General features: G+C 43.9%; 1 protein-coding gene across 1 annotated transcript in view; it reads right to left on the reverse strand.

Moving 5' to 3' along the window:
- The window catches only part of LOC136588040 (piezo-type mechanosensitive ion channel component 2-like), a 78,039-nt gene that overhangs the window by 47,853 nt on the left and 17,780 nt on the right, over window positions 1-12,406 (reverse strand). The window contains exons 9-18 of the mRNA XM_066586939.1: window positions 10,880-11,053; window positions 10,744-10,785; window positions 7,444-7,476; window positions 5,515-5,618; window positions 4,946-5,103; window positions 4,086-4,262; window positions 3,857-4,000; window positions 2,261-2,461; window positions 1,752-1,956; window positions 769-870 (exon numbers count right to left, since the gene is read on the reverse strand). Of these exons, the coding sequence (XP_066443036.1) occupies window positions 769-870; window positions 1,752-1,956; window positions 2,261-2,461; window positions 3,857-4,000; window positions 4,086-4,262; window positions 4,946-5,103; window positions 5,515-5,618; window positions 7,444-7,476; window positions 10,744-10,785; window positions 10,880-11,053 (1,340 nt within the window). The remainder of the gene's footprint in view (window positions 1-768; window positions 871-1,751; window positions 1,957-2,260; window positions 2,462-3,856; window positions 4,001-4,085; window positions 4,263-4,945; window positions 5,104-5,514; window positions 5,619-7,443; window positions 7,477-10,743; window positions 10,786-10,879; window positions 11,054-12,406) is intronic.

Below are 12,406 nucleotides of genomic sequence, written 5' to 3' on the forward strand. Positions count from 1 at the left end.
GTTGAAGAGCTGCAGGCAATATCAGCCAACATGTTGCGACATGCCCACAAGTGCATAGAAGTGAATGGGGACCACTTCCAGCATCTGTTGTAACATGGGTAAATCAATAAAGCTCTGGAGAAAAAATTCCACTTGCTTGTTCTTCCCATCGCAGTATTGTTAGAGGCAGGCTACTTTCCCGTGGACCACGCTGAATAATAATAAAATGTTGAGATTGGTATGTATAAAAAGAGATGAGCGAGTATACTCGCTAAGGCACTACTCGCTCGAGTAATGTGCCTTAGCCGAGTATCTCCCCGCTCGTCCCGAAAGATTCGGGTGCCGCCACGGGGCGGGGAGCTGCGGGGGAGAGCAGGGAGGAACGGAGGGGAGATCTTTCTCTCCCTCTCTCCCGCCCGCTCTCCCCCGCTCCCCGCCGCAACTCACCTGTCAGCTGCGGCGGCCCCCGAATCTTTCGGGACGAGCGGGGAGATACTCGGCTAAGGCACATTACTTGAGCGAGTAGTGCCTTAGCGAGTATACTCGCTCATCTCTAATAAAAAGATATTGCCTAGCTGTATAACAGCAGGGTGGTGGTTTACTCTCCTAAAATCTAGTTATTTACTAATGATTTAATTGCACAAACCATTAAACATCATCATATTGTCTAATGTCTTTGTATAAATGCAAATTACTATCCAGGAAAAACACAAAAATCATAAGCATAATATTAACTTATCTTATACATATTACAAGCACGGAGCAGGAGTGCACGGCTAATTCACGTACAAAGCAGAAAAACTGGATCGGGGCTTTTAGCAAAGTCAGGAAGATACAGCCACTTGATTAGGTTTGAGTTGGGTTTAAGTTGCAGTGTCCTCCATGGGTAATCTGTACCAGGAAACAATGAAACCATTATTTACATGAATCTAGCAGACTACATGGTGTGTGATCAGAACGATAACTATATGTGAGTAGTACTATAATACAGTCATTTATAAAGGCTGTTTTACACGCAACGCTTATCGCTCAAAATTTGTCCAAACGACGGCTTTTGAGCGATAGTCGTTGCGTGTAAATGTGTGCCTATTGTACACTTACTGTGCACCTTTCGTCCATCGCTGACTTCAGCTCAGCATACAAGTCATCGTCCCTGATAAGAGGGATGACATGCTGTGTTCTCCGAGGGCAGCTCTGATAGCATTGCCCATCATGCAGTTACTGTGGACTTTTCGTCCATCGCTGACTTCAGCTCAGCATAAAAGCCGTCATCCCCGATAAGAGGGGTGACATGCTGCGTTCTCTGCGGGCAGCACTGATAGCATTTAGTGATGAGCGATCATACTCGCTAAGGGCAATTGCTCGAGCGAGCATTGCCCTTAGCGAGTACCTGCCCGCTCGAGAGAAAAGGTTCGGGTGCCGATGGCGGGCAGGGAGCTGCGGGAGAGAGCGGAGAGGAACGGAGGGGAGATCTCTCTCTCCCCCCCGCTCCCCCCTGCTGACTGCCGCAACTCACCGCTCCCCCGCGCCGGCACCCGAACCTTTTTCTAGAGCGGGCAGGTACTCGCTAAGGGCAATGGTCACTCGAGCAATTGCCCTTAGCGAGTATGCTCGCTCATCTCTAATAGCATTATATGCAGCACTTCCATCATTTGAAAATACTTTGTACTCCAGAACTATTTCCCCGCTCTCACTGGGTCTTGCTCCACCCTCCTTTTTTATCTTTTTTTACTTACATGTAACAGTGACATTGTAAAAGAATTCAGCATTACCTATGCAGAATGCTGGAGGAATGCCAATGCAGAGTAGATACTGGAGAGTCATAAAACTAGCCGTGAAGCAGCAGTACCGCGGCCAGACTTCTGCAATCGTTTTTCTACGACGCAAATAAAGCAAATACATCAACCAACCAGCATGCAAGGCTGCATAGAAATCCATCCGCTGGCCAATAACATTTACTGCGATCACAAAACAAACCTAAGAGGAAAAAAAAGTTTATGATATAATTGTATTTTTCGACATAAAGTTTAGGAAAGTTGAACAAGCGAACTTGGATTTCAATACAAATGAATGAATCTAAAAGAATGATTATGACAACTAAGTAGACGCTGCTCACAGCAACCAGAGAGCTGACCTGCATTAGAAGATGGCAGCAGTAATGTGTGTCCTCGATACTGACAACATTTTCAGATCTACTTTGTACAAGCTTTCATACATAAGTCCCTGTATACCTTAAGAACAATGTCATCTCTCTCTAAATGGTATTAGTCCCACAACTAACCTCAAGACCAAATTTGTAGAAGGAATAATTGACATAATATTTAAAGCAGCTGACAAGACCATCATCAAGATTCTGGCGGGTAATATCATCGAAAATGCTGCCAGTGATGGGCGTAGCGAGCTTGTTGTGTACACGGTAATACAGCTGGTGTCGATACACGGTAGACTCGATGGCCATCAGTGCCAGAATAGTCAAATGGTTCTATAGATAAAAACAAGTAGTCAGATATTAGTGTAGCAATCTTCCATTCAGTACTAGTCACCTACATATACAATGAATGGCCACTTTAAAAGAGACAACGGCACTTTCATGATTGACGCTTTCATGTATCGAAATTACTGCTGTGACCCCGGAGTGCAGCATAAAATTACATGACAGATGTTCTGTGGATTAATTATAGTGTGAATCCACATTAGATGTGATCTGAACACTTTCCACAGAGGCCTTGTCATCGGTGCTAGACTAGCCGTGGCCAGGATTTCACTGCAAACTGTGTGGGATTTTCTCGTGTGACAGTGTAGAGAAAATACCGAAAATAGAGTGATCGCGGAAAAACATCCAGCGAAGGAGGATCCTGTGAATGGAAATAACTAGAGATGAGCGAGTATACTCGCTAAGGCACATTACTCGAGCGAGTAGTGCCTTAGCCGAGTATCTCCCCGCTCGTCTCTAAAGATTCGGGGGTCGGCGGGGGGCAGCAACTCACCTGTCACCGGCGCCGGCCCCCCCGAATCTTTAGAGACGAGCGGGGAGATACTCGGCTAAGGCACTACTCGCTCGTGTAATGTGCCTTAGCGAGTATACTCGCTCATCTCTAGAAATAACTCATCATCAAAAGGGGTCAGAAGAGGATGTCAGGAACCGTTCTAATGAACAGGCAGTTCACAGTCAAGCAAATTGAAGCCAAATGCAATGCTGTTGCTTCAATGAATGTGTCTAAAAGTGCAACTCATTGTTCCTTAGTAGAGATGGGCTATAACAGCAGACCACCAGTTCCAGTACAATTGTGTCTAAAAGAAATAGAATGGCAGGATTCCAGTGGGCAAAACAGCATGAAAATTGGATGATTGAGCAGTAAAAAAAAACATCACTTATGTTATGACTGGAAATATTTTGATACTGCTATGCCCTTGTATGTATAATTGAAAATTCAATAAAAACTATTGTTATAGAAAAAAACAAAACATCGACTGGTCAGATCAATCCAGATTTCTGTTTCACGGTGCTGATGGAAGGGGCAAATTTGAACAAGCAGCATGAATCTGTGATCCCTTCCTGTCAGCTGGTCAGATCATGTCCCATCTAATCTGCACTCACTACAAGAAGCTTCCTGTCCGCAGGGGCCGATATGTCTGCAGAACGATTTCATCACCTAGTGGAATCTACGCCACGACAACTTACTGTGGTTTTGAAGGAGAGAGGAGTTACAATGTGCTGCTAGATGGGCGCCTCTAGTAAAGTGGCCATTCAGTGTATATACCTCAGCTACTCCTTATGATGAATACATAAGGATAACATCTCTCCCTTCACTCATACATAAGAGAGGTATAATAAGGACTGTAAGTGGATCTGGAAACATAAGGAAGCAGGAGTTACCTGGAGGCAGGGTAGAACACTGTCTGCACATTTGATCAGTCCTCCACACCACAGAGCTGGGTCTACCGGGGCAATATACAGTATAGATTTCTGTAGTAACTCGTCTGAGATTGGACTGTAGAGACTTCCATTGAAATACAAACCCTGAAATAAAGGGAATATCTTTTTCTAAAGAAACAGGTGTGAACCATTGAAATGGGAAAATATCAGTCAGCAAAATCAGACAGACCTCGGTGCAATTCGAAGAAAACTCTAGCGGTTTAACAAACTTCAGCTGGTACATCATTTTGCAGATGACCATCACGCAGGACCACACAGTGGAGATCTTGGATGCGTGTGGACGGAGGTGTGAGTACGGCAATGCAAACACCCAGGGCATGTAGAAAAAGCAGTTCATTAAAGACACCTGGGAACATGGAATGACAGTGAAAATTAACACCGATTTAATAATAAAACATAGACAGCCATTGAAGCAATGCTATCTAATGGCCATCACAAAAACATTTGAGAATAACTTGGAACAATAGATACATTCTACAGTAACAGAGCCTGAAACTGTTCTATATGTGCAGATATACAACTTCAGACAACCATCACTATCGGTCTCCCTTTTACATCAAGCTACAAGGTCACATTAGGAGGTGCAGCCAAATAGTTCGCCCAGGGGCGTAACTATAGAGGGTGCAGGGGATGCGGTTGCACCCGGGCCCAGGAGCTTTAGGGGGCCCATAAGGCCTCTCTTCTCCATATAGGGAGCCCAGTACTATGAATAAAGCATTATAGTTGGGGGCCCTGTTTCAGGTTTTGCATTGGGGCCCAGAAGCTTCAAGTTATGCCTCTGTGCAGCATGGTTTAGGTATGGGTACGGGTACAGATACAGATGGGGGGGGGGCCAGCTCACCTTTTGCATCAGGGCCCCTGAGCCTTTAGTTATGCCCCTGAGTTCGCCTGTTAGTTTTCCACTGACCAGCAATAATGCTTTGGAATATTTTATAGTAATATGTAATACCCTTGTAATGGGTTGATTAAAAAATGAAAACTGCTTTGTCCTGAAAGCCCAAAATAGGCCAGTTGTCAAGGGGTGAATACCTCTTGCAGTGTGATCCAGATGACTATGGTGGAGACGATCTTGATGATGTGCAGTTCCAGCAGTCTCCACAAGAGCACTTGGACATCATGAATAGCATTGAGCAGAGTCAGCAGTAAGGACATTAGCTTATCTATCACCGGCACCCAGGGGTTTTTATCTGGAATTATACAAAATATTTTAGCTCCTTGCAACCTGAAGATTCTCACTAACCAAACATGATTGCATTAAGTTATACAGGAAACACATAGACATCTCCTTAGACCCAACGAATAACAAATATACAGTACACTATATTGACAAACGTATTGGAGGCGGAGCGAGCTGGGGAGCGTTCTTCCCCCATCCACCTCCATTGACAGTAAGCAGACAGTCGTTCAAAAGTCAACGATTGCTGTTTACACTGAACAAAATTGGATTGGAAAGGGTTAATAGGTGCTGAACTGGGACATTAATGAAATATGGCGAAGAAACACATTTCTGATTCAGTCCACACAACATGAAAATAGCCACTTGAATTTTATGCACAAGCATATCATGAATATTATAATAATAAAGGTCAGTACATTACCAGGAGACTGCAAATCATCCTCAGTCGTGTATCCATCCTCTGTTATAGTATCAACTTTTTCCAATGTGCTCTGACTTGCACTTTTGCTTTTATCGGTACCCAAACTACAGAAACCATGCACAAATCAACATTACAGGTATATAAGTACATACATGAGACAGTACACGGTTTGGCGTAAATGAAATATTCTAGGTTCATACAACCATGGCTCTACAAGGGATTTACGGTCGCCATACTTTCACGTATAGTTGGCTTTATAACAAGTCAATGTTAATCCTTAAAACTCTCTTCACATTCGACTTGTGCTTTCAGTTATAAAAGGAAACCACCACACAATACCAGATCACCAGAGATGTCCGATGACTAAAGGCCCTTTTACACAAAAAGATTATCACTCAAAATTCGCTCAAAAGCCATCTTTTGAGCGATAATCGTTGTGTTAAAATGTGTGCCCATCGTGCACTTACCGTGCACTTTTCGTCCATCGCTGAGTTCAGGTCAGCATGAAATCCATCGTCCCTGATAAGAGGGACGGCATGCTGAGTTCTCCGCAGGCAGCGCTGATAATATTCTTTAACAGCTGTTAACAGCTGCTGTTTCGCTGGAGAACAATAGCAATGTATTTAGAAAACAGACTACTCACTGTTCTCTAAATACATGCAAATGAAGTACTAAAGGGCTGATTAGCCAATTAGTACCTATGCAAAATGATCGCTCAAAACTGTCAGTTTTTTAATGAATTTTGAGGGATCATCTGTGTGTGTTAATGCACCTTTACATTGCAATCTCTCAGTTTCCACTAAGGTATCCGTCCTTTTGCTGGAAACATTAGTGCTACACACTTCTTCAAAGCTGAACTATAAGTTGAGAATCCTAAGCAGGGGACCCTCCACTATTAACTAATGTCCTAATACAGTATTTGAAAATCGGTTTTCTAAACCAGGCTACACCTTTAAAAGTACAGCAAACACACATCAGAATATTTAACATTTGCATTCTAGGCATAATAGAATAAAGGGACTGTTCAGGATCATAAAACATGTCTGCTCTCTTTCAAGAACAGTGCCACTCTTTTGTCCATGGATGTGTGTGGCATTGCAGTCCAGCCCCATTCCCTTCAACGGAGATGAGCTGTGATACCAGAGACAACACATGGACAGATGTGGCATTGTTTCTGGAAGAGAGCAGCCAAGTTTTTCTAATCCTAGACAACCCTGCTGTCAGTGTACCCGCTAAGGCGATTGATCTGCTACGGCTGGGAGACTTCAGCAGTGGCTGTGCTCAGGGGTTTTCCGGTGTGACCCCCTCGGTGGCTATGGACCAACAGCATGCCCGGCGGGCTGTAATCATTGCTCGGCTGTGACAGGAGCATTCAGCCTGCGATCTCAGGTTCTGCTGCCGCACTGTGAGAGCTGTGCTGAATGGCATGCTGTGCTGACTTGCACGTGGTGAGTGTCCCCGGCGGCCTCAGCACTCTGTTCCCCGCCACAGCCCCTCCAATGCATAGCATTGAGGACACTACTGTACCCAGCGGCGCTCTCACTCTGCACCACGGCTGCCCACGCGGCGGAGGGTTAAGTGAGTGAGGAGTTGGCAGCACTCATCGCATGGCGCAGAGTAGCAGAGGACACGCTGGCAGCCCAGCAGCAGCATGAAAGGCCATCGGGTACAGTGAGAGGCTTCTGCAGCCAATCAGGAACCGGGGGCGTCACCTGGCTGTCAAGCAGACTATCCGTTGTCTCCACCCATCATTCTGGTGGAGACAAGATACAACAGTACCGAGACAACCCCTTTAATATGGTACACAAACAACACTTATTTGAACTATTTCTATCACCCGTTCCATGGAAAGCATAAAACTATGGAAGCCTAGACATTGAATTTTTGATGCAAGAGTTTCCTGATGAGAAAACTAGTGGTGTTCCTTACGTTGTCTTCAGATTGCCAAGGTTGTCTTTTATCCTGCAAAGAGAAAACTCAGAAATAGATTTCTACCATAGAGAATTAGGTAAATAGGTAAAGAACAAAGGATAGCCAAGGAAGAGAACTCCCGCAAAGTGTACTTTTACATGGGACAACGCTTGGGCGCTTAAAGGGGTTTTCCAGGCACAAAATGGAAATTTTGCAAATGCTGAAATCTAGGAGGTACAGCTAAGTAGCGGCAACCTGTGCCTTTTATCTATCACTCTGGACCCTCTTTTTTGTCCCGTGCAGCTGTGCTCTCCCGCTGTGTTTACATTCAGCACTTCTGCAGTTAACCCGACAGACTGTTACCTACAACTCCCAGCATGCATAGAACTTGTTTACTGGCCAGTGCTGTAGCTCCGCCCCCAGATCACAGGTCCTGCAATTTACCACTACCAACCCCCCTCTTACTGAGAGTGCCAGAGAAAGCTGCTAAAGCAGACAGACAAGACCTTTTGGCACTCTGAACTGCACATGAGCAATACAGCGCAGTACTTCCATCCCTGTCCTTCCATCAGCAACTGCTCACAGGATGCTGGAGGCTATGGACGGAGGAGGAAGTAGCAAATGCGGACAAGATGTCAGAGGAAGTGCAGATATTTTTCAGGTCGAGAATAGAATGACTTATTGTGATGATGTAGATTGTAAAATGTTAGTCTGTGCCTAAAATACCCCTTTAAGTGCCTGACGGCCATCCCGATGATTATTACTGTTCCTCTTCATTTACACAGGAGTGATGATCGCTGACTGAATGGAAGTAGAGCGTTCTGGAGATCTCGTCCATCCGCCGACCTCCATTCACAGTAAACAGGCAGATTCATAGATGAATGGCTGCCTGTTTACACGGGCCGAAAGTCGCTTGATTTTTAGGTAAGCTAAAAATCAAGTGACACCAACAACTCAGCGATTCTCACTCCCTTGCCCTGTTGGGTTCTGCATTTACATGGGACAATAGTAACCTATCACTCTTCTGAGTGATTACTCAGGCAACTATTGGCCAGTGTAAAAGTAGCCTAAGGCCACTTTTACATGAGTGTAATGCTGGAGTATTTCTGTGCCTGTATTATGGGCCTGTGCCTGCCCTGATTGTGGGTCAACTGACTTAAATTCCCAAGATCAGAGATCCCCTATGATACTGCGTGATCATGTCTGTAGACCCGCCATCAGACCTGAACACTCGCTCATAATAGTGGTGCAAAAAAAGCAGCTTTAGGGCTTCCTCACATGAGCGTATGTGCAAGTACGCTCGCTGCTATGGAGCGCAGTTGCACATAAACGAGGTAAAAATCTTTTTTCTTACCTTTCAAACTCTGCACTATTCCGCGCGAGTTGGAAAAAAAGTTGGAAGATAGGTCCTACTCTATCTTTTCTCGCCCATACAATTAATGGTCGAGAATACCAATAGTGAAAACGAAACCATTGAAATCAATGGTTTTGTTTCGTCCTGTTACGCGATCTTGATTATCACGGCCACATAAAGGGACTGAATCAGGCCCATGTGTTAAAGCCCTTAAATAGCACAAGCAGTATTCTCACCCATTAACCCCTTAAGGACATGGCCCTTTTTTTCCCCAATTTTCGGTTTTATCTCCCCCCTTTTTAAAAATCGTAATTGTTTTATTTATTCATCGACATGGATGTCTAAAGGATTGTTTTTTGCGAGATGAGTTGCATTTTTCAATGGTGCAATTTAAAGTACCATATAAAGTACTAAAAAACTTTTTAAAAATTCTAAGTGGAGTAAAATGAAAAAAAAAAAAACACGAAATTCCGCCATTTTTGGGTGCGTCTTGTTTTTACGGTGCACAAATTGCAACAACCCCAGAACATCGGCCAGGGGATTTAAATGCCACTGTCAGAATCGACTGCGGTATTTAAAGGATCAACAGCTCTGATGAGCCACGTGGCTTATCGGAGCTGTTGCTGGCGGGTGTCCGCTGTAAGAAACAGCTGGGCGCCTGCGTTATTTGGAGGAAGATCGCCTTCGATCTCCTTTCATACTTACCCCGATGCTGCAGAATGTAAATGTACGTCCTATAGCGTTAAGAGGTTGATGGACTTGAAAAGATAGGACTTGCCCTATCTTTTTTGCATGTAGTCAATACTACGTACGAGAGCGATAGAATAGGACCTAACTTCCCGCTTTTTTTTTTTCAAAGTCGCGCGCAGAAGCGTGGAGTTTGAATAGTCTGAAAAAAAATCTGTTCATGTGCAACTACGCTCCGTAGCAGCGCATACGCTTAACTGAAGAAGTCCTTAGGCTACATGTACACAAGCGAGAATCTCACGCGGTTTTTTTGCATTGTAAGATGTAGAAAACCCGCACAAATAAGAAGTCCATTCTTTTGAAAACAATAGGAAACACTTGTGATCCTCTGACGCACCTGAGAAACACACGTGAGGATCACAATTTCACAAAAGCGATATGAGGTGTTTTTGAATGAAAAGCACCTCACATCTGCGAGAAAAATGCACATTGGCAAGCGCAATATCGGGACGAGTCTCTCCGCCCAATATCACGCTTGCCCATGTGAATGTAGCCCAACTCTGCTGGTATTTCATGTTTGACAAGACAAAAAAAAGGATTCCTTTTCCCTATTTTTGTCCATATTTATGGGTATGTTCACTTATAATGGAAATGTTGCATAGCGGAAATCCACAACAGTTTATTGTACAAACGTTGTAGATGAGGTTTCAAGAAATCTCATCCATACACTGTGGAAAAATCTACAGCATTACCTGACCCGCAAAGCGGATTATAACTCCATAGCGTGTCAAGTTATGCAGCAAATATTTAGCATGTGTTTCACCTCTTGAAATTAAAGGGTGAAATCCACATCAAAATCCACGTGTTACATGAAGATCTGCACCACAATCTGCTGTGGACATAGTCTAACAGTGACAAAAATTAAAAGATGCAGGCTCCCTTTTGGTACAACGCTTGCCCCTTGTAAATAGGGCATAAATCAGCCGCCTGCCGTTTGCATCTTTTACGCGGCCACAAAAATCGTTGTTGGCAGCACATTTCCCCACATAAACAGAAGATGTCAATAACAATGAAAGTGAATTATTGACCATTTGTCCCCAGTTTGCATCGGCTCATGTCAATCGGTGCTCATCATAGGCATCATGTAAAAAGCCCTTAAGGCTAAGAAATTAAAGAACCTGCAATATGCACAAATTGAAAAGGCGACAAAAAGCACATATGGCCCATTTATCATGATACACACTATATATATTTGCATATATAATTGTGTTACTCACATCTTGGCCAAAATGAGGACACGGCTCTCCAGTTTCTTCTTGCTGTTTTCATGAGGAAACATGAGGAATACAATATAAAATACTTGGATACTTTTATTGTGCTATCACCATTGCAGACTGCGCTTTACATACAGACCTGTCAAGAACGCCTCCTTCATTGACTGGGATGTTATTGAGATCCGTTAGCTTTAAGAAGTCCTCATTGAAGTAGTAAAGCTGAAGAATACAAGCCAGGAGGAACGAAGATGGAAGAAGTATGCCGGCAAACAGCTCCACGGTGCTGTACTGCTCCAAACCCAGGTCTCTCAGTCTGACCATAAGGAATGAGTTGGAGAGAAGAGTTTATCACTAATAAGATATACAGCCTTGTTCTACACTGTATACCATGTATTTACTTCTTCTGAAGTGCAATAAAAAATTGGGTCCTGTATGAATACAGGATGGTCCAAAGGTAGGGAGACAGCTGAATAAATGGAAAACAGTGGTTGGGAACACCATTCTGTGTGGCATGCTGCTAAAGGGAAGAGGGGAAATCTGTGAGAGGCAGTGCCCAACACGGCGGTCATTTTGAAAGCCACTATCTTGGAACCAAGTCAATATTTTCAAATGGGAAGAGGTGTATGTGACATATGTATCTGATAGAGAATTTCACGAGGAATCCAAATCACTGTTTAAACCCTGTCTTGACATCACCCCACAGGTAGAAGTCCAAGGGTGTGAGATCCAACGAGTGTGGTGAATACTTCTCCAGGCCACGAAGGCCTAATCCACTTCCCCACAAACTGTTGTTCCAAAAACTCACGGACATCAGGTTCATAACATGGGGAGTGGGAACCATCCTGCTGGAAGAACACTGGGAATGTGCCATCTTTGTTGCACAGTGACGGGAGCACCTTGTCACATAACAATTGCAGATACTTGGCAGCAGCAAGGTATAGTCAATGAAGAATGAGTCCACTATCTTAATGCCCCACTCATTCACTGGTACAGTGAACGACTGAACGATTTAGTGAGCAAATGATTTACCTTTAGGGCTTAAACAGATGGGTGTGATTTAGTCCCGTTAAACGGCCGTGAAAATCACGGCTGCATAACGGGATGAAACGAAACTATTGATTTCAATGGTTTCATTTTCACTTGCAGTATTCTCGGGCGTTTATAGTATGCCCGAGAAAAGATAGGACTTGCCCTATCTTCCCGCTTTTTTTCAAACTCACACGGAATAGCGCAGAGTTTGAAAGGTAAAGAAAAAAGATTTTTACCTTGTTGAGCATACACCCATCTGTTTAAGCCTTCAATCTTATAGCCATATCTGTGCCTGTAATAAAGAGAAAACTGATAACTTTAGCGGAAATAAAGGTATGTCACATTTAAGAATAGATTTGGGTTCCCAATCAAAATCCCTGCCATATACATACATCAGATGTGCCCCAACCCATTTAAAAAAACTGACTTGTTTCCAAAATGGTGGCTTTCAAAATGGCGGCTATGTTAGACAGCGCTCCACACATTTGCTCCCTTCCTCTAAGCAAAACGCCACACACAGTATTGCATTTCCAATAACCGTTTTCCATTTATTCAGGGTGGTCCATACCTTTGGACCACCCTGCATGTGCTTTGGTTTGATGCTTTACCAAAAGCAATAGCATCTTGTCCCATGTGA

Source organism: Eleutherodactylus coqui, chromosome 13 (genome assembly GCF_035609145.1).
Source record: "Eleutherodactylus coqui strain aEleCoq1 chromosome 13, aEleCoq1.hap1, whole genome shotgun sequence".
Lineage (NCBI taxonomy): Eukaryota > Metazoa > Chordata > Amphibia > Anura > Eleutherodactylidae > Eleutherodactylus > Eleutherodactylus coqui.